Source organism: Ustilaginoidea virens, chromosome 4, assembly GCF_000687475.1.
Source record: "Ustilaginoidea virens chromosome 4, complete sequence".
Taxonomy (NCBI): Eukaryota; Fungi; Ascomycota; class Sordariomycetes; order Hypocreales; family Clavicipitaceae; genus Ustilaginoidea; species Ustilaginoidea virens.
Genome location: NC_057319.1, coordinates 370975 through 392000, shown reverse-complemented (window position 1 = coordinate 392000; position 21026 = coordinate 370975). Strand labels below are relative to the sequence as shown.

General features: G+C 55.5%; 6 protein-coding genes across 6 annotated transcripts; 5 read left to right on the top strand and 1 right to left on the bottom strand.

The window, feature by feature from the left end:
* Positions 1-756: 756 nt before the first annotated feature.
* Positions 757-1474, top strand: UV8b_04622 (uncharacterized protein; the record flags this gene model as incomplete). The annotated part of the gene is made up of 4 exons (XM_043142120.1): positions 757-791; positions 862-1022; positions 1092-1115; positions 1221-1474. The coding sequence occupies 4 exons, from the start codon at positions 757-759 to the stop codon at positions 1472-1474; spliced, it is 474 nt and encodes a 157-aa protein (XP_042998054.1).
* Positions 1475-2877: 1403 nt separating this feature from the next.
* Positions 2878-5400, top strand: UV8b_04621 (uncharacterized protein; the record flags this gene model as incomplete). The annotated part of the gene is made up of 10 exons (XM_043142119.1): positions 2878-2903; positions 3084-3134; positions 3190-3215; positions 3302-3328; positions 3391-3426; positions 3496-3644; positions 3726-4724; positions 4840-5123; positions 5189-5293; positions 5358-5400. The coding sequence occupies 10 exons, from the start codon at positions 2878-2880 to the stop codon at positions 5398-5400; spliced, it is 1746 nt and encodes a 581-aa protein (XP_042998053.1).
* Positions 5401-5974: 574 nt separating this feature from the next.
* UV8b_04620 (uncharacterized protein) lies at positions 5975-6754 on the bottom strand (the record flags this gene model as incomplete). Its single annotated transcript, XM_043142118.1, has 1 exon — positions 5975-6754. The coding sequence occupies one exon, from the start codon at positions 6752-6754 to the stop codon at positions 5975-5977; it is 780 nt and encodes a 259-aa protein (XP_042998052.1).
* A 3338-nt stretch (positions 6755-10092) lies between these two features.
* UV8b_04619 (uncharacterized protein) lies at positions 10093-12517 on the top strand (the record flags this gene model as incomplete). The annotated part of the gene is made up of 3 exons (XM_043142117.1): positions 10093-10698; positions 10782-11312; positions 11411-12517. 3 exons carry the CDS (start codon positions 10093-10095, stop codon positions 12515-12517), a joined length of 2244 nt encoding a protein of 747 aa, XP_042998051.1.
* A 4905-nt stretch (positions 12518-17422) lies between these two features.
* Positions 17423-18434, top strand: UV8b_04618 (uncharacterized protein; the record flags this gene model as incomplete). Its single annotated transcript, XM_043142116.1, has 4 exons — positions 17423-17493; positions 17569-18035; positions 18096-18155; positions 18259-18434. 4 exons carry the CDS (start codon positions 17423-17425, stop codon positions 18432-18434), a joined length of 774 nt encoding a protein of 257 aa, XP_042998050.1.
* Positions 18435-19497: 1063 nt separating this feature from the next.
* On the top strand, positions 19498-20793 carry UV8b_04617 (uncharacterized protein; the record flags this gene model as incomplete). Its single annotated transcript, XM_043142115.1, has 3 exons — positions 19498-19752; positions 19825-20205; positions 20341-20793. 3 exons carry the CDS (start codon positions 19498-19500, stop codon positions 20791-20793), a joined length of 1089 nt encoding a protein of 362 aa, XP_042998049.1.
* Positions 20794-21026: the final 233 nt, after the last annotated feature.

Here is a 21026-nt window from a genome sequence, read left to right as displayed (position 1 = left end):
TAATCCCAAGCCAAGCCGATAATGTTGGAAAAACGCCGGCGCGGTGATCAACAGGTATACATGTGTCAAAGCGCAAAAGTACCTAAGCTGGAGGGCGCCGAAAGATCAAGAGAGCTGTTTAGCGTGAGAGGAAGAATTTTCGGAATTTGTATGTCAAATGCTCCAGTCTCTAAGGGATTGAGGTCAACAAGCCTTGGCTTTTGGTTCTGTTGCTGAGCCGAGGCCCGTGTGATGTGCCATGTCAACTAAGGTAGGTAGGTATGTACCTATATGTAATGTGCCAGCAATTATTAATGGTCTGGCTGGTACAGTAGGTGCCTGGCGGGGTTGTTGGACTCACGGGGAAGGCCATCAGCATCAGGCCCGGTCGCTGGAGCGGTTCCCGGCCGTCAGTTTGCCCCACTAATTCGACCCTTCAGCGTTGTGTCAGCCTTTGAAGATCATTTCAAAGCTCGACCTCTCTCTCATCCGTATGGAAAACAGACTAAAAGGTAAAGAACCAAAGGGCGGCGACGTACTCGAGTTTGTTGTTCCTCCAAGCGCTGCGAAAACACACGCACCGCCTATTTCGCCATACCATTTCCAGTTCCTGCCCGACAGTTGTTAACTGAGCGAGCGGCCTTGTCTCGCGGCAACAAGCACTCTCGTCCCCGCGGAGGTTACTTTCTCGCCGTTTCTCGGACAAGCGCTTGGTTGCAGCACAGTCGCCCATTCGGCAAACGACCATTCAGTGTTCAATCCCATCTTCCAGCTGCCATGGCTTTGTGTCAAAATCGGTTGCAGGAAGAGCGGTAAGCGTTGGCCTGTTCTCAAGAGTCGCTCTTGCCACGTGCTGATTCACGGCTTCACGGCGGCTTGCAGGAAGCAATGGCGACGCGACCATCCGTTTGGCTTCTATGCCAAGCCAGCGCGCACAAAGGAAGGCGTTTTGGATCTGAAGAACTGGGAATGCGGTATTCCCGGAAAAGAAAAGACCATCTGGGAGGGCGGTCTGTTCAAGCTGAATATCGCTTTCCCTGATGGTTAGTCGCATCTGATTCTCTGGCCGCACAATGTCTACATACTGACCGAGATTTCCCCCCTCACCCTAGAGTATCCGACCAAGCCTCCCAAATGTAAGCCAAGAACCAAGATTTGAGCGGGGACCATGCAAAAGAAAAAATACCAAAAAAAAAATAAAAAAAATCCAAAGCAACCCAAAGTCTGACCTCTTCTCCTAGGCAAGTTTGTTCCGCCGTTGTTCCATCCGAATGTGTACCCATCTGGCACCGTTTGCCTCTCGATTCTCAACGAAGAGGAAGCCTGGAAACCTGCCATCACGGTCAAGCAGATTCTTTTGGGAATCCAGGACTTGCTCAACGACCCCAATCCCGAGTCACCCGCCCAAGCCGAGGCCTATAACTTATTCAAGCGGGACCGAACCGAGTACGAGAAGCGAGTGAAGCGGGTGGTGCGCGAGAATCCAGCGCCCTAAGTCTATAGTGACGCGCGATACTACATGAACCATCATAACATCATTCAAACCCGGCACAGGAGGTCGTATTGGCGTTGGAGGGCACAACTTGAAAGAGGCATCGAGTGAGAGCGGTCTTTTTTCCCTTGTCAGAACCGCAGATGACTGAGAGTTGGCATTTTGCCAGGATGACGATTTTGATGGATTTTGCGACAGGCGTAATAGGGTTAAGATTTTTATTATATATCCACTTTGGTGTCTAGCATTCGTTGGTAGGCAAGCAGGACGTTTCAGAGGATTCAGCCAATCCATCTTTGCGTCTCTGACAGGTAACTGAGGACCTTTTTTTTTTTTTTTTTTTTTTTTTTTTCTGGCCCATTCGCCTCATTTTGGTCCGACGGCGGTCGGTGGTTTTTTTTTTTCCTCGTCTTTCAATATGCAGATCAAGTGCGAATGTGCACTTGCCCTTCAGGTTGGCTATGTACATCCATCACCATCATGCCTACGCTGATGCAGAAGAGTCCCGTGAGGGTTAAATCAATCACCATAGGACCAAGTCGACCGAAGAAAAAAAAAACTCTTTGCACAAGGCTGAACTAAAGGAACTTGGTTTTGGGCAACGCTATCCCTTGTGAAACTCGACGCGATAAATAGGGGCCAGCGACTATATAGCACTGTATCCGTACGGAGTACATGGCATGTATCCAGCTGTGGGCGGCACTTGGGCGGCACTTGGGCGGCACTCGGGCACCTGGGTCCTTTTTCAGCGACGGTCAGGTTCTGTTTTGCAGCTTAGGTACCAGACACGTATCTGGCGTGCGCGCCAATGACGGCACCTTTTAAATTGCCAGCCCGGCCGAAGTCGGCTGCAGCCAGGCGACGGATGCAGCCGACTGATGCAGCCAGCTGATGCAGCCGGCTCTGATAAGGACCAGCTGCAGGGAAACCAACGATGCTCTAAAGTGTCCAGCCCAGAGAGTCGGGGCAACCAGACTTTTTTCCTTCACGGCGAATGGCCCACAAGACCAGATGTTGCTGTCAAGAGGTTAGGTACCTAAGGTACGGAGTACCTAACGTATCAATATGTCGCTTCTGGCAAGTTCGGGTAGCGGCTGGTGGGCTCAAGTTGATGCCTCCATCTAAGTCATACCAGCGCCAGAGAGAGCCCCAGTTTTTGTCGCCGCGCCAAGGCTGGACTTTGACTCATGGAAGCTCCGGTTCTGTCGCTATCGCTGTCGCTTTTCAGTGAGCGACGGTTGACCTCGAGGGCCCCCAAGTTTTCTCTGCCAACCAGACGTCAACGTCAACTAACCTCTGTGTAAGGATGTGGACTTGTTTTCTCTCCCAGCACGTCCTTCTCTTTCCCACCCTCATCCATCTCAGTTGATTCTGAACCCCCCCGTTTTTGAAACGCATCGGCCATCATGTGTGGAATCTTCGCCTGCCACAAGTGAGTCCCGATCGCCTTCCGCAATTGGGCTGCACAATCTATTTCCTTTTATGCATTGGAGGGGCAGCGCTGGGCTGCACTGGGCAGGTCGTCCGCTCACCCCACCATTCGTCTTTCATCGAACCTTGCAGCAAGCACCAAAGCAAATGGAACAAGGCAGCTGACACATCCAATCGATAGCCACCCTAATGTTCAACGGTTCAAGCCGACAGCTCTTCAGCTTGCCAAGCGGTAGGTGTGCCGTCCCGTGCCGTGCTGTGCCGTTGCATGCTAATCGCCGCGGTAGGATCCGTCATCGAGGTCCCGACTGGAGTGAGTCTCGCGTCTCCTGGCGACATTTGATCGATGCCAGTAGCCAAATGGATGGCTGACAGAAATAAAAAAAAAAAAAAAAAAAGGCGGAAACCATATTTCCAACCATACAAGTAGGCATCGCTCGTTTCGCAACGGCTGCGGTGAGACTTTGGCCTGACTGATTGTCTCCCAGTTTTATGTCACGAACGTCTTAGCATCGTCGGTGTCGGTGAGTTAGATTCGTCCACGCTCGATTCCATTCGGCTTCGGGAAAACTTTGTATTCATCGTCACGGCAGAATCTGGTGCGCAGCCCTTGACCAACGACGATGAGTCTCTTGTTCTGGCCGTCAACGGGGAAATCTACAACCATCGTTTGATCCGAAAGCATTTGAATCATGTGCACCGCTTCAAGACAACATCCGATTGCGAAGTCATCATTCCTCTGGTGCGTTTGTCACAGCCCTTTTGATGCCGCGCTCGCTGCGCGTGTTTGATAATGTGCCGCTAAACGCGGGTGTGAGCCCAGTATATGGAGTATGGCCTCGACGCCCCGAGCCATCTCGATGGCATGTTCTCCTTCGTCCTCTACGACAAGAAGCAAGACCGAACCATTGCTGCCCGTGACCCTATCGGCATCACCACATTATATCAGGGCTGGTCGTGGAAGGAGCCAGGCACTGTATACTTCGCATCCGAGCTCAAGTGTCTTTCTACCGTCTGCGACAAGATTGTTCCATTTCCCCCAGGTCACGTTTACGACTCAAAAACCGGCGAAACAACTCGATACTTCAAGCCCGGCTGGTGGGATTCTGGCAAAGTCCCTGCAAACCCAGTTGACCTGAAGGCATTGCGCCATTCGCTGGAGAAGGCGGTGCGTAAGCGACTCATGGCTGAGGTCCCTTATGGCGTGCTCCTGTCGGGTGGCCTTGACTCTAGTCTTGTCGCTGCCATTGCTCAGCGCGAGACCGTTCGCCTCAAGAAGAAAGCTCTAGAGGCTGATGGCGGCGCCGACCACCACAGACCTGGCCAAGCCCTTGCTGGCGAAGGTCTGGTGGGCATCGACGATGACGACAACCTGTCCACCGTCACCTATCTTCCCCAGCTCAACTCCTTCTCTATCGGTCTGCCTGGGTCACCCGATAACAAGGCTGCTCTCGAGGTCGCCAAGTTTCTCGGCACCAAGCATCACGTCATGACCTTTACCATTGAGGACGGCCTCAACGCTCTTTCCGACGTCATCTATCACCTTGAAACGTACGACGTCACCACCATCCGTGCCTCCACCCCCATGTACTTGCTTTCGAGGAAGATCAAGGCTATGGGAATCAAGATGGTTCTGAGTGGCGAGGGTAGCGACGAAATCTTTGGCGGCTATCTCTATTTCCACGCCGCCCCTGACAAGAAGGCTCTCCACGAGGAGACTGTCCGCCGTGTCAAGAACCTGCATTTTGCCGACTGTCTGCGGGCCAACAAGTCCACCTCAGCCTGGGGTCTGGAAGCCCGTGTGCCGTTCCTCGACAAGGAGGTAATGTTTTTACCTTGTGCGCCCCAATCAGAATGGTTGTGCGAGGTGGTGGTGTAGCTAACAATTTCTTTTTTTCTTTTTCTTCGCCTTTTATTTTTCCCTTTCCTCGACATAGTTTCTCGAAACTGCCATGGGTATTGATCCCCAGGAAAAGATGATTACCAAGAACCGCATGGAAAAGTACATTTTGCGAAAGGCCTTCGATACCAGCGACGAACCCGAAACCGCGCCCTACTTGCCCGATGGCATTCTCTGGCGCCAGAAGGAGCAGTTCTCGGATGGTGTCGGCTACGGCTGGATCGATGCTCTCAAGGACAACGCTGAACTGCACGTCACTGATGAAATGATGAAGAACCCCAAGACTGAATGGGGCACCGATATTCCTGATACCAAGGAGGCGTGAGTACCCAAAATGGCGGGAAAAAAAACAGAATTGGCAGACAAGAGCTGACAGCAAAGCCAAGTTACTGGTACCGCCTGATGTTTGACGAGCACTTCCCTCCGTCATGCGCGTCTACCGTCATGCGATGGGCGCCTACCTGGTCTAAGCAGACCGATCCCAGCGGCAGGTACGTATCAATACAGAGGTGAACCGAGCAGGTCAGAGCGGGATGCTGACACGCCATGCTGCAGAGCCATTGCCACGCACAACGCCAAGTACGACAATGCGGCATAGGCATCGCAGAGTCAGACGTGTTATGCAGGTTGTGAGCGGGAAGAGAAAGAAACAAGACGAGGTTGGAAAGACAAGAAAAAAAAAAGGAAGATGGAAAAGAAGGTCAATGCAGATGGGGATATACGTGCGGGGGCATATGAGGACATGTGGTGTTTACTGCTGGGTATATTAGACGCGCCCGCTTGCACAGGACAAGAATTTGGAGTCTTGGCAGGCAATCAAATCATGTCCCAGGACCGATGCCGCTGTAAAAGGACGGAAAGCTTGGCACCAAGACGATGTAGATGTAATCGGCAGCGCAAGCACTTCTGGTCATGGCAAACGAGAGGGTCGTGGTGGTGACAAGGGGTCCACCCCAGGCTGGCCTGCCTCGTCTGCGGGCACCCCTTGAGCGTCATGATGACAATGGACAATGCGGTCTCGCGCCCCAAGGGCACCGGGGTTCATCTGGGTTCTCTTGCTACAGTAGCTATGGCATTGCTTTCCGCGCCAACCTGGGAATCTTGCACAAGGATAAACACACGCACGCACACACGCACACGAGAAGCATACTATATCCCACCCAGCAGCATCATCATCGTTTCGCCGCTACATCTGCCGCCCCCGCCCCCGCCCCCGCCCCCGCCTGGCTGTCGGCCCCGGCGCCCTGCCCGTCCGTCCTGCCCAGCCTGAGAATGTCGCCGGCCTCCAGGACCCAGTACTTGCCGGGGGCGCCGCCCTCGTCCGCCAGCCGCGCCGCCCGGACGGCCGCCCTCGCAATGACCCCGGCGTCCTGGCCGACCGCGTCCTGCGCCGCCGGGCTCAGCCTCCCCAGCCCCCGCACGACGGCCTGCAAAACGCCCTCCGCCAGGCGGTGCTGCTCGCGCTCCCCCAGGATCATGCCGGGCCTGACGACGATGGCGTGCTCGAACCCCAGCTCCCGGACGGCGTCCTCCACCCCGTTCTTCATCCGGGCGTAGGGGGTGAGGCTGAAGGGCAGGCCGCGCGTGCCGCCGCTGGAGACGAGGACAAACGTGCGGACGCCGGCGTCCCGGGCCGCCCGGGCCAGCTCGACGTTGAGGTCGTGGTCGATCTTCCACTGGTTGGCGATGCCGCCCGCCGCGGCGCGCGTGGTGCCCAGCGCGGAGAAGAAGGTCGCGGGGGGCGGGGAGAGGCCGCGCAGCGCGGCGGGCCAGGCGGCCGTGTCGGCGGTGACGACGGCGTTGAGGTTCGGCGAGGACGCTTGCGGCGCGCGTCTGGAGATGGTGTGGGTGGGCTTGTAGGTGTCGTCGGCGAGGAGGTTGGACAGGATGGAGGAGCCGACGAGGCCGGTGGAGCCGACGACGACGGCGGCGAGCGGCGTGGGGGATGTCATTTTTTTTTTTGTGTGCCGGAGGGCGGTGCGGGTGACGGGGAGAAGTCGCGGGCAAGGGGGGGGGGGGGGGGGGGGGCAGACGCAGCGGAAGAGTATATCGCCAGACTGCTGGGGATGTTGAAGCTTGGTCGCGATCGCGGTTGATGGTTGATGGATGACGACGGGATTCTGTGACACACCGGATTCTGGAAGCAGCTTGAGCGGGACGGGTCAGGAGCCGTCGGCCAATCACAGCAGTTCTAGTGCCCCTAGAACTGCAGAGTAACTTACCTCCCCGGTGGGTCTTTGGGGCCACGACAAGTTGGCAATGGATATGTAACAAACCGAATACAAATGTCAGTGTTGACTAGAAATCTAGGTTGGCGCCAGATGATGGCCTAGCTGCATGAGCACCTACCTACCTTGGCTAGGTAAGCTGGGCCCTGCGGCGAAAGGCTTGCATCATGCTTGCAGCCACATACGTCTCTATTAATAATAGCATGGCCGTGGAAAGTTGCAATGAGGTCCAGAGGAGCCATCGAGCCAGCGGGTGATGCATCACCTGATGCGAAATTCAACTGTGTCCTGGGACGAGAGGGTACTTTCTGGTCTTGGTTTGCCTCCGTGTCTGCTTCCCGCCTCGCAAGCGCCTCCAGCTTTTATTGCTGGTCGCCATCTCGAGGTAGTCGGCTGGAGGTACGGAGTGCTACGCTGCTGTCCGCGTCTACCACTTCTACTCAGTTTTGCAGGCCGATCAAGGCAGAATAGACTCTAGAGTCCCTCCCGTAGCAGTTGGATCGTGGCCCCCTTCTGCCTCGGCCTTCTTCCCGCGGGAAATTGCAGCATACTTACACCCTGCCTTGCTTCGAGCGAATAGGACAATGAAGACGCAGCGGTTCCCGCGTTGTCAAGACGGCCGAGGAACATGAATCCTTGCTACTACATCATGTCTGCCATTTGTGCCGCGACGTCTCGGACCAACCCACAAAACTGGACTTGGGCTGTTCATGTTGCCATGTCGCACGTGTTTGACCTAGCTACCGAGAGGCTGGTGATTTGAGCGCACAAGGGACATGGGTTACACGTGTACCAAAAACAAAAAAAAGTGTAACCTGTGACTCAGGCTGAGGGTTTCACAATGGCAGGACCGATGCCAGCAGTTCTTCTCCGCCAAGAAGCATTGTAACGCAAGTCGACTCATCATCGTAGGGCATCTGCTTTGAGGAGGCTCGTATCTTGTTCATCCGCCATGCAACGAGCTTGTTCATGACGCGCCAGAGATGGTTGGTGACGAAACCAGAGGAAGTGATTCGGGATGAGTGACATGCTTTATGAGAGGATGGCAAGTACGACGCTTCGATGTGCTTTCTCCCAGAAAGGCGGATAAAGATGTTCATGAGAATGGATTCTCACATGTCAATGTCATTATTAACGACGGCTCATAATGCCGCGGCACATGTTTTTCTCGCTTCGTAGCCCCAAGGTATGACGACAGGAGCCGGGAAGCCAACAGCGTACAGGTGGACAAAAGACTGGACAAAACAAGCAGAGCCCAAGAAAGCGGCAGACGTCAACTGGTTGAACAAAGGGGCTTCTGGCGAGCCAACGACCAGCTAAAGGCCAGAGCCAAGGCAGACAGCCAAAGCGGTTCTGTAGTCCAGAAATTACGTTGCTTCAGGAAACGGTTCCGTGGAGGTTCATTGCTTTACCTGCCTGCTTGGGCATGGTCCAAGCCGAGAAGGTGAAAGGATGGGTGACCTTTGACGGCAGAGGGCTGCCACAAATGCATCTTGTGTACCACGCATAATCCGTCTCTTTCCATGCCAGCAGGGACAAGAGTCGTCATACTTGCTTGTTCGAGGACATCGGGTCTGCCACCGCTCGTATTGGTAGTTCTCGTTGTTTTGGACGCTTGGCGCAAGGGCGTCGTTTACCGGCAAAGGACTTGTTGTCAAGGAACCCCTGGGCTGCGATTGCACGACCAAGTAGTTGATGTGGAGAATAGCAACCGGACAAGGCAGGCAATCAATCAATCTGTACGCCGAAGGCCAATGGCAAAGTCAAGCTTTCTACCCGCGCAACGGGTTGCTTGGGTTGCTTGGGCTGCATGGAACGTAGTTGTTGGAAAACTGGCAAGAACCAGCGGCTACTTGCTTCTTTCTTCGCCGCGGGTTGACATGCACCACGCCGACCACGGCAACATGTTCGGTTCCCTCCTGCCCTATTTGTACGGCCTCCTTGATGGCTGCAGCGGTAGCGGTAGCGCTGGGGGGTCTGCCGGCAGACAGAGGCCCAGGCCCTTTCCCCGCCAACCACCCCCTCCTCTCCCCAGAGCTTCTTCATTCACTGCCGCTGGAAGCGAAGCGGGCACCACAGCTGTTGATGCTGTTGATGCTGTTGATGCTGTTGATGCTGTTGATGCTGTCGATGCTGTCGATGCTGTCAACTGGTTGTGCCGCGTCAATCCATGACCCCAGAGTCCAGGCTGTGACAGGACCGCCACGCCTTGGCTGCCTAATGTAGGTAGGATTAACCCCAAGCGTGCGTCGTTCGGTTGACATGTCTGTTCCAGGCAAGTAAGTCATCTGAGAGAGAATCCCCCGGCCGAGTCCTGTGCCCCTGTGCCACCAGTTCTGACGTCTTTTGTTCCTTCAGTTTAAAGACCAGACAACCATGCTTCCATCGTCTGCCTGCCAGTTCCCGATCTGGCCAATGAACCGCCAAGTTACATTCGGAGCCGTCGTGCCAGGTTATCGATAACGCCTGGCTTCCTTGTTTCATCCGACCACGCGTCAGTCCTGTCACGGGGCACACAAGTCGGACAGCGTCTAGCTGAATCACCGTCAATCACCAGATATCCATTAGCCAGCCTTACGGAGCCATCCTTCCTCGAATGCTACCAGACCATTACTGCCGTGAACGAACTTCCCCGCAGCTATGCTACACGGCCCCATGCTCCTTGCCTGCATGGCCCCCTGGCTCACGCTCACGCCCCTCTCATTACCCCCTTGGCTCACCTGCCGAGGTGTCGGAGACATAAATTCAAAAGCTTGTCGGCTACAGTCACAAGACAGGCCAAAGTCACCGAACCTGCCGGCTTGTTCATCCCATCATGGGTTACAGCCTTGCTGCCACTACGCCACTACCCCTCCAGCCATATTTGAGTCCCTGTGGAAGGATTCTGTGCTTCCAGCCTTCGCGCTGTTGACCTTTTTTTTTTTTTTTTTTAATTTTTTTCTTGGCCAAACCATAAGACGGACATATCCCACTTGGCACGCACGTATCAACTGTGAGCTGTGAGTTGTAGATAAGAGGACATCGAATTCTGGGGATCGCATATCAGCTACGGCTGCCTTCTCATGGCCTCCTCGACTGCTCGCCCTTCGGGGGGTTCTGGCCTGTCGAGACCCCCCGTATACAACTTATTCTCGTTTGCGACTTTATTCTTGCTCGTCAGCGCCTTTGCCTGTGTCGCTGTCGACGGTGCTGCTGTTTCTGCTGCTGCTGCTGCTGCTGCTGCGGCCGCCGCAGGTGACAGGTACCTCATCGGCGTCGGGAAAGCTGACATCACCGGCCCGGTTGTTGAGGTTGGGTTTGCCGGGTATGCCAACACCGATCAAGTTGGTTCTGGTTTGCGTCAGCGATTGCATAGCCGTGCCTTCATTGTTGCGGACAAGAACAACCCCGCAGACAGATTTGTCTATCTCGTACTCGACGCGCAGTCTGGCGACACTGCCGTGCGCTATGGAGTCTTGGACGGTCTGAAAGCCTTGGGCGACGATTACAAGGTCTACGGTCACAACAATCTTGCCTTGACAGGTACCCATAGTCACTCTGGACCTGGAGCCTGGTTCAACTATCTCTTGCCGCAAATCACGACTCTCGGCTTTGACAAGCAGAGTTACCATGCTCTCGTCGATGGCGCGATACTGTCAATCAAGCGTGCACATGAAAGCCTTCAGGAGGCAAGTCCAACCAAGCAAAGTAAAGGAGCAGTGGGGAAGAAAGGAAGAGGAAAAGAAGGACTCGGGAGCTGACTGCTTCGCAGGGCTATTTGGACGTTGGTAGCACCAGGATTAAAGACGGCGCAATCAACCGCTCCCTGTACGCCTACCTGGCGAATCCCGAATCGGAGCGTAAACAGTACCAGGACGAGACAGACACTACCATGACGCTGCTTCGCTTCAAGCGAGCCAAGGACAACAAGGACATTGGCATATTGACCTGGTTTCCCGTTCATGGCACCTCTCTGCTGGGAAACAACACCCACGCGGCGGCTGACAACAAGGGCGTTGCCGCATGGATGTTTGAGAACTCTGTCAAGACCAGCCCCCACGCGGCGGACGGCTTCGTCGCAGGATTTAGTCAGGCCAACGTTGGCGATACCACACCCAACGTTCTCGGAGCCTACTGCGACGATGGTTCGGGTAAGCAGTGTAGTTTGGAAAAGAGCACCTGCGCCGATGGCAAGTCCCAGAGCTGCCATGGACGAGGACCCGAATTCCGGGCTCTGGATCTCGGAGTCAAGAGCTGTTATGAGATGGGTCGACGTCAGTATGCTGGCGCGCAGAATATTTATGTGTGTCCTTTTTTCCTTCTCTCTTTTCTTCTTCCACTCCCCCCTTCCTTTGTCTGCCTGGGCTTCACAATGGCCGTGACTAACTTGAATGGTTCAAGACGTCATTGGACAATGCTGGAACACCCATTGTCGGGTCAACCGTCAAGGCATTCCACTTCTTCCACGACATGCGCTTCTGGAACTTTACTCTGCCAAACGGCAAGCAGGCACAAACATGTCCTGCCGCACTGGGCTACTCCTTCGCGGCTGGCACCTCAGATTGGCCCGGAGCATTCGACTTCACACAGGGTGATTCTGGTAAGCCTGATGCCAATCCGCTATGGAGAGTTGTTTCCGGTCTTATCAGGACCCCTTCCAAAGCCCAAGTGGCTTGCCAGGGCTCCAAGCCGATTCTCCTTGACGTGGGCGAAATGAATGAGCCGTATGCTTGGACACCCAACATTGTCGATATCCAAGCTCTTCGCGTTGGCCAGTTGGTCATCATTGTCTCTCCTTCGGAAGCGACAACCATGTCTGGTCGCAGGTGGAAGGCGGCTGTCGCCAAGGAGGCGGCTACATTTCTGGACAAGGACCCAATCGTCGTGCTTGGGGGTCCAGCAAACAGCTATTCGCACTACTGCGCCACCCCCGAGGAGTACGGGATACAACGATACGAGGGCGCCTCGACTCTGTTTGGCCCTCACGAGCTCGACGCCTACATCAACTTGACCGTCAGCAACATGCACTACTTGCACCCGGGCTCGGCAGAGAGGCCCGACCAAGGTGTTCTCGCGCCGGATAATCGTGGCAAAGCGCTTTCCTTCATCCCCGGCGTCGTGATGGACAATGCGCCGTTAAGCTCGTGGTTCGGCAAAGTTTTGCACCAGCCTGACAAGTCGTACGCGATGGGATCCGTGGTCAAGGCAACCTTTCAAGGTGCCAATCCGCGAAACAATCTCCGCCAGGAACAGACCTTTGCCGCTATCGAACGGCAGGGATCGGATGGCAGCTGGAGCCGGGTCAAGGATGATACAGATTGGTTCTTGGTGTACACGTGGCGACGAACAAACCTTATTCTCGGATACAGCGAGGTGGATATAAGCTGGGAAACGTATGGTAACGCGGAGCCTGGCACGTACAGGGTCAAGTACTACGGCGATGCAAAGCCGCTGATTGGCAGCATTGCAGCCTTTGAGGGCACGAGTGCTTCTTTTACTTTGAAGTAGGATACTGACAAATATACATGCATATATACATGCACATATACACATGTACATGTGTTTAGGACCTCAAAAAGGCACGACTCATTCATTGTGAAGATGGTTGGCGATGACGGGTGTCGGTCGCACATGCGTGTTTGCTCGACTTTCGCGGGTTCCAGATTTCGCATTGAGCAAAGTGTCCCAATGCAACACAAGCAAGTGTGTCAACAAGTGTGTCAATGTCACCATAGATTTTACCCTGGTGATGCTGAGGAAAGAAACTTGGCTCCATGGGCGGCAGGCTGCAGCTACAGAAGCTCCTTGAAAGCGTGGCGAGTGAGGCTGCTGCAACCAAGGAGCTCTTACCGCTTCCAGCTTCGGAGTTTCCACTGGTGATTGCCAAGCACTGATCAAGTTTGATGCCACCGGGTATTACTCCAGGGTGCCAACGAGACGAGACATACGTAGCTTTCGCACGAGACCCCTTTTTGAAACTCTGTTGCCCGCTTTCCTGTGAAAACTAGAAAATAAAGCAAGAAATCAGAAGCGGACATGGCGTCGGCCCGTCGGCCTCTTCCAGGTCGGGTCTGCACAAGTCCCAAAGCAAAGGTCGGCCGAGGACAAATCCGCAGGGCCACGGCGAACGGGTTCTTCCAACGTGCGTCAGCAAGTCGCATGCGCCAAGGGTACCTCCACGCCCTGGGCAACCGATCGATAATTTGTCTCGGCCGCGGGCCATGCCACGCCGGGCCAGCAAAGCGCGCAGAATGGCCAGCATCACCACGGCCTCCGTCATCCCCCGCTCATATTTGGGGGGGGGGGGGGGGGGGCGGTTCGGCCCCAGCGGCCGTTGGACCGAGAGGCCCAATGTGTGCAGATGGATAGAGGCTGTCGGGAAGAGGGCAGGTGCTCAACAGATGCAAGGCTTTCGCGGACCGACTTGTTCTTTGTCTCGGTGGGTGGCAAACGAGCCGGTCGGGGGCGGGGAACTGGGCTCGGTGGATGGGGCTCGGCTCGGGGCTTTGTGGTCATGGAGCGCCTTGGGAGGAGGAGGAGGAGGCTTGGACGTGAGGGAATTCGGCTCAAGCCGAGATGCTTTGCAGAGAGGTCCTGCGGGGGGCGCGTGCGCCAGGGTTGCGGCGTGCCTGGGCCATGGCGAAAGGCGGAAGAAGACTGGAAGAAGCTGGAGAGCGGTGCTGCGGAACAGGAGAAAGGAAGGGTGGCGTGGGTGCGGACTGACTGACCACGGATGAAAGAATGGGAGCTGAGGCTTGGGGATGGTGGCAGCAAACTTTTCCAAGAGGGAGAGCGTTCCCTGGGCAGCAGCAGCCTTTGCGTGGTGATGTCATGGCGAGAAGGGGGGAAACAAAGAGGCTCTCGATGGTTTGAATGATTTGACAACGAGGATGGAGCATGGAGCCATGGAGCATGGAGCAGGGGCATGGAGCACGGGGCGCCTGGGAGGGAGAAGCAAACCAAACTTCAAAGCAAACCAAGAGCAAACTAGAGCAGACCGCTGGGGTGGGCCGCTGCAGGGGTTTGCTGGCCACATGCACGCACGGTCGGGAAAGGCGTGGAGCTTGTGGGAGGCAGCACTTGAGCAAACTTGTGACCTGTCAGGACGGCAATCTGATCCAGCCAAGGGCACGATCTCGGCAGCAGTCTGGTCGCTACAGGTACAATGTTCTGTCGCCAGCTGGTAGCATCTGGCAGCATCTAGCGGACCTCAAGCTCTCAGCGACTTGTTGTTTGGGCTCGGCAGCAGTGCAGCCACGGAGTGAGTCTGGTACCAGACACCTCCTCAACACCTCCTACCCGTGGAGTCCAGCGGGTACCGGGTACTCCCTCCTCCAAGGGAACAGAGCCAGGCTGAAGCCAGGAGAAATTGCCCGCCCGTCACGTTGACGGAAAATCAGCCGGGGAAAAAAGAAAAAAAAATAAAAAAAAAAAGAGGAAGAGCATTATCCCGGTGCCACATGCCAACGTGGAATTGATGTTTCCTTGCTCGACCTCGACAACCCAGGCAAAAGCACGCAGACTCCCTGCCTGCAAGTCCTTGGCGTCCTTGGCCGAGTTGTTGCAGACCAGACGACGCATTGCGGACGGACGCACTGCACTCCGCGCTGCAGGCCGCCGCCCCTTGCGTTGTTCGTCGCCGCCTGGTTCTGTCTCTGTCTCTGTTCCGCCACGATGGAGAGAGACGCAACGAAAGGCTCGGAAAAGCCCTAGGACAAGCCACGTCTGCCGGTCTCGTGACTTTGACTTTGGCCGGTGTTGCTGGATTCACCGCAACTTGCGAGGCCTCTTTTGTTTTTTCTTTTTTTTTTCTCTTTTTTTCCCCCCTCTCTCTCTCTCCCAGCAAGAGGGCGGGCGGGCGAGCGGGCGAGCGGGAACCCCGACTTCTCGTGTTTGCGCTGCTCGTGGGCAAGAAGCAGCTCGTGTTTATTGCTGCTATATGGATGGCTTCTGCTGCTGCTGCACGCGGGGCTGCATGGGCACACGCACGCACGCACACACACGCACGGCTTTCTCGGGGATACCCGTGACGGCTGGCGCGGACAGCTACGTAGCTGTGCTGCTTGGCAATGTCCCGCCCGACGCGCATTTCCTGCTCATCGAACTCTTCCAAGGTCCGGCTGCGAAGAACCCAGGGCTTGCAAAACAACTTCTACATGTTCTGGTGTCTTGCGGTGGCCGCGACTTTTACCTCTTGTCACTCTAGACAAGTCGAGAGGTGGGAAGCGTCGTCAGTCTTCCAAGACTTGACGGACGGCACATTCGGTCCAGAGTCCGGACGAAGGAGATGTCCGCCCATCTCTGATCAAACGTCTTTTATGAGCCCCGTTGGTGGCGGCAGGGCTTTTGCTCGAAACACGAGACGAGCAAAGCACGGAGTACGGAGTACAAAAGAGAGCGAGGCTCGAGAGGACGCGACGAAAGAAGAAAACAGCATCAGCATGGAGAAAAAAGCACCCACAACTTGTCTGGAATGAGCCCATGTACTGTAGCAAACGCTCGGGCGGGCGCCACTGTCAGAAAACCTCGCCGCGGCCCCCCTCTCTCCCCCCAAGGGCCGGCTTCGGTCCGCTTCTCCCGAACCGTCAGAGCGTCGCTAGCATGCACCAGTAGGTAAAGCACCGACCTGCGTCAACTTGGAACTCGGAGCCTGTGGGCTGTCCTGCAGTGCAGTACCTTGGCCCTGGGTGCCTCGTCCCTGTCCCGGCGTTGTGCCTTGCCATCATGCTCGCGGGAGGCTAGCGCAAGGGACTGCTTGGCTTGGCTTGGCTTGGCTTGGCTTGGCGAACGGGCGGCAAGCAAGCAGGCAAGCAGGCAAGCAGGCAAGCAGGCAAGCAGGCAAGCAGGCAAGCAAGCCGGACGCCCTTTTTTTTTTTTTTTCCTTCCTTTTCTTTTGCCTTTGGCCTTTGTGGCCTTTGGGTCAAAATTCAAAAGGGTGGAGAGGCGAGAGACTAGCTAGTTTCACCAGGTTTGACAAGCCAAGTCACCACTGCCTCGCCTCGTCTCTGGTGCTCCATGTTGGGGCAATCATATGGTCCTCCCCCCCTCGTTACCCCCTCGTTACCCCCTTTTTTCCCTCCTCGCCCACTTTCCCTGAACCATCGTATCATCTGTTTGATGCTCGGATCGAGTCTGGACGACGGTATGAGACGTCAGCAGCCCGTCGACCAGCGTTAGGCTCTGTACATACATGCCCAAAGCTGCGACGGGCCAACTCCGTCGCCCCCCCCCCCTTTTTTTTTTTCCCCACGACTTTGGTTGAGCTGGGTGTGGGCACCGGTTTGATAGCGCCGCCGCTTGGGTATGAATCAGGAACCCGTTTGCCTGTATGATGAAACCCCAAGCAGGAGCTGTCATGCCACGGGTGTGGTGCACGCCGGACCCTGCCGTCTATCAATGCCCAACAGGCTGCCCTGCCGTGTTTCTTTCCTTCCGTCTCCCTTGGCTCGCCCGCGACGTGGTATAGAGCGGTTCGGCACGCAGCTGTCATGTGCTGCTCAGTTGCCCACGGGCTATGCTTGTCCGTCCAGTCGCCCGGCCCTGGGCGAGGGGCAAGGGCAAGGGACCCAGGGGAGGGGGCAACGAAGAGCGAAACAGACGGGGCAAAAATCTCTCTCGACGTGGCCCATGCCGACGTTCCTGGCGGGTTTATACAACGCTGGACCGACCTGCTCCGGCGTCGTGGGCGTCGTGGGCGTCGTGGGCGTCGTGTTGGGCCCAAAGCCTGCATAAAAGGGACACCGGCTCCAAGGAAAAAGAAAAGCAAGGGGAGCATCAATCATGCGTCAGTCCCCAGTCAGTCGGACTCAGGTCCCCAGTTCCCGAGCGTTGGGTTGGCAACCCACGCGGCGGCACTCACTCAACAGGCAACTCACTCCTGTTGTCCTGAGTCCCCTGACCCTGGTCCCGGCATTGATTCCCCTGCCTCCGCCGCGTCCGCCGCCTTTCCAGGTTCGCCTTGAACGTTACTCGCTTTTTTTATTCCGTCCCGTCCATCAGTCATCAGACAAGAGACCCGGCCCCATCGTGGCTCGAACCAACATGTCCAATTCCAGCGTTCAGAGCACGGGGCTGTGCGAGAAACTCAATATTGGTGTCTGTTGACTCTGTTCCTTGCCCCCCCCCCCCCCTCCCCTTGTTCAGAGCAACACACCGCACTCCCCAAACTCCCCCAAACTCCCCCGAACCGGATCTGAATGATTTTCCCGGGGGGGGATCAAGTTTCAACAAACCACTCGTTTTTCTTATGCTTTTGCCCCCCCCCCCCCCTTCCCCCCCCGGTCCGCGTCAGCGTCCCCGAGCCCAAGTCCAGATCGTCAGTCGTCGCCTAGTCTCCTTGTGCCGCTGTCATTGTCGCATATCATTCTATCCTATCCTCTCCTCCCTCCTTCTTCCCTCATATATCATCATCCTATGCAGTCTGCCGCGACACGACATTCTGTACAAGTCCCCCTAGTCCAGTTACATATGAACCCGATCATCAAGTAAGCTTGGCCTGACGCCAGCTCTCAACCCAAACATCCAAAGCCTCTTGTGCCTCGTCTGCCATCATCGAGAAGGGGCAAGAAAAAAGTCGCACCAAAAGACGGCCCATCTGGTCACCAGTCGTCACCACACACCTTCCCACATCATCCCGGCGTTGGCCTTGCTCTCCCTCGTCTCACAGGTGGTCGCAAACATCAGATATATAAAACCCATCAGTGCCTCCCTTGTTGCGCTCGACGAGACCTGGAACTCGACCGGTGTCGCGATCCAACGCAAACCACACGCCGCATCCTGAAACAATTTCCGATCTTTGTTGCTGCCAGCCTCTCACTCGATCTTGTCTGTCATCCTAAATTCTTCGCCTTTGTGCTAGTTGTATCGACCTGCACCGAGTCGGCAGACTTGTACCATCTTGAATTTCCTCCCAACTTCGCCATCGGCTGTGGCACGGAAACTGCTTCGATGATGGCATCATCACCAACCTATAGCTGCAGCGGATCCAGCGGCTCCAGCAACTGTTCATGGCAAGAGCGTTTAGAAGGTACCAAAATCCGCATCGCCAGCGCAGATGATGCCTCGCAGCTAAACCTTTGCCAACCAGATTTCTGTCAAAAGGCCCAATTGACTTCTCCCATCTTCCACATTGTGTCCGATCGCCGAGGTACGACCATGCTTCACACCATTCAAACCCAATCCCGATATCCTTCATCATGGCAGGAAAAGGAAAGACTGACCTGCCGTGCTTTTTCTTCTTCTTCTTCTAGGTGGACGCACTGCCTGGTCCAGCAGAGTGACTGTTTACGGACAAACACTAGCGGCAAGATATTGGTACGACGGCAAAAATCTTAACAATGCCCGGGAAGATGCTGCCGAGCGCGCTTTCCTCTGGCTTGTCACAGCAACCGGCCAGTCAAACAGCCAGCTGTGCGGTTCGTGGTAGTGAGACACTCTCGCTTGCTTGCCATAATCTCCCATCTCGTACGACACCTATTCTGATGGAGCGGTTTGTTGATATTGAGCCATGTTTGATCATTCGAAATTGTTCGTTGTATTTCTTTTTATTTCCTCGGCGATATGCCGTGACCGAAGTTGACGGCTGAGAAGAGTGTACTCAGTATCAGGAAATGACTTTACCATGGGCAAGGCGCAAGGTTTCTCACACACGGGCAAATACAATGAATCACAAGGGGGAAGAAAAGAAGAAACGAAGAAAGAAAAAGACGCAAAAGGCAACATCAGCCCAAAAAAAAAAAAAGTCACTTTCTAATCGTCTTTGCGGCTTGGCTCATTGACGCTATAACGGCCAAACTCCCCTGAGAGCTTTCAACTAGGGGTCCTAAACCCCAGGGCTTCACTCACATGATACAGAGACGAAGAAGCAGCAATGTTGCTAACAGAAGCAAGGATGGAAGGGGCATGGCATAGAACAAGGGCCGAATGGGCTTGAAACGGCGCTTGACTTGGGGATGACAAACATTCTCATTCTGATTGTTTTTATGTAGTTTGATTCAATGGATATAGAGATTTGCAACGGAATCCAAGTTTCGCCTGTTTGTTCATCATGTCTTTTCCAACGCGAAGAGGAAGTCCGACTTCGGAGCTTGTGATGCAGAGGCGAAGCACCACCCCGATCAGACCGAGCATGTCATGAACCAAATCGAAAAGAAAGGAGTTGGATCAGCATTGGCTTCAGTCGTTCAGTCGTTCAGTCGCAGCGTCGGCGGTTCGCACCAGCTGTTGAAAGGGCCATCAAGAGCCGCTGCCATGTCGGCGACGACGACCAAATGATGTTCTCGTTACCGACGTCAGACATCAGACAATGGTGTTGATTATGTAAGACGCCTTCGTGAGTGGGGTCCTGCCGGCCGGGCCACTCAATGTTCCGAATCCCGTCTCCAAAACTTGGAACAAACCCTTTCTGGAGGCCACCAGCAACTCATCCCGCGGCAAGGTTCTGTAGCGACCTGCTCCAGCGCAGACGAGCAACGCAGGAGCAACACACCATGTCTGCCGGTGTACGAATATGGAGCGCATGCAGATCCTTAGCCTTGCGCCCAAGAGCAGTGGCGACTCGAACGAGTAACCCCTTCCCGTCGCCGACCAGGCTTTTCCGACGACCAAGCTCGACCGACTCGAATGGACAAGCTGCCAAAGCGGACGGCCAGGGACCAAACGCCAAGCTGACCTCGACCTCCCCGGGGCCGAGTTCCTCGGTGGTGGACGCGGAAGCTCCGCCAGCCGACGATTCCGCTCGGGAAGTGAGAATGCGTGCCTTCTTCGTGGCTCTCTTGGTTCCTGCCAAAAAAGTATGCTTACTGTTGGGTCTTTAGACGAGCGAGGCCTTGGACGATTCGTGGGTCCAGGTCCTGGACGATGCCGCTTTGGAGCAAATCTTTTACGGCGGCCGCCCCGCGACAAGCGAAAGGCGAGGCGGTGGACTCTCAGCCGCGCAGGAGGAAACACTGTACCGTGAAGGCACCATCCCGCCGCCGGAGACGGCGTCAGCCGTGGCTGCCAGCGATGCGCCGACTCCTCCGTCAAACGCAGCAACTCTTGCCGAGGGATCCGCCATCCGCAATCCGGGCCACAAGTTTGGGCTGCCGAAAAAGCCATACCCAGAAGGCTTCAACTTGAAGCAAAGATACCACCCGGTGCTGGAGCAGCTCACGCGCTTGCTCATGAGGGACGGCAAGCTTAGCGTTGCGCAGAGGGTAAGGAGCCTGCCTTGTTCCTAGCAATCTTGTCTTTTTCTTTCTTTTTTCTTTTTCTTTTTCTTTATTTTTCTTTTTCTTTTTTTTTTCCGGTTCCAGCACTAATCTCTAGTCATTTTCTTTTTCCACACACAGAATGTTGCAATGGTGATGAATTTCCTCAGGACGTCTCCGGCTCCCATTTACAGCCCAAAGTTCCCGCTCCTCCCCGGCACGCCGCCGGCTTCCCATCTGCCCCTGAACCCCATCCTCTACATCACCATCGCCATCGACTCGGTGGCTCCTCTGCTCAAGGTGCGCAATATCGCGGGGGCTGGGGGTGGTGGCCGCGCTTTGGAGCTGCCGGTGCCGCTGGCTCTTCGACAGAGAAGACGGATGGCCATCAAGTGGATACTGGATGTGGTGGAGAAGAAGCCGTCAAAGGGCAGCGGGAAGAAGCAGTTTCCTCACCGCATCGCCGAGGAGATCATCGGCGTGGTGGAGGGACGATCTAGCGTGTGGGAGAAGAGGAAGCAGATGCACAAGCTCGGCACCGCCGCCCGAGCCAACGTCGGCTCGAGAAAACTCAGAGCCAAGAAGAAGAAGTAAGGCGCGCCTGCGCACAAGCCGTTGCAGCCTTGTACAATAAATAATACCACGAGACAGCCCTGAGCTGTCTTTTTCTCACACGAGTCCACACGCTGCCTTTCACAGCCTGCATCGTATCGGAGAGAGAAACCCAAGCAAGCAGAGCAGGGGGGACGGTCGAGGCACAGGCCTTGCTTGGCCAGGCTCCGCCAGAGTCACGATGCTCAGCATGCGTTAGGTGTAGGTACCTAGTC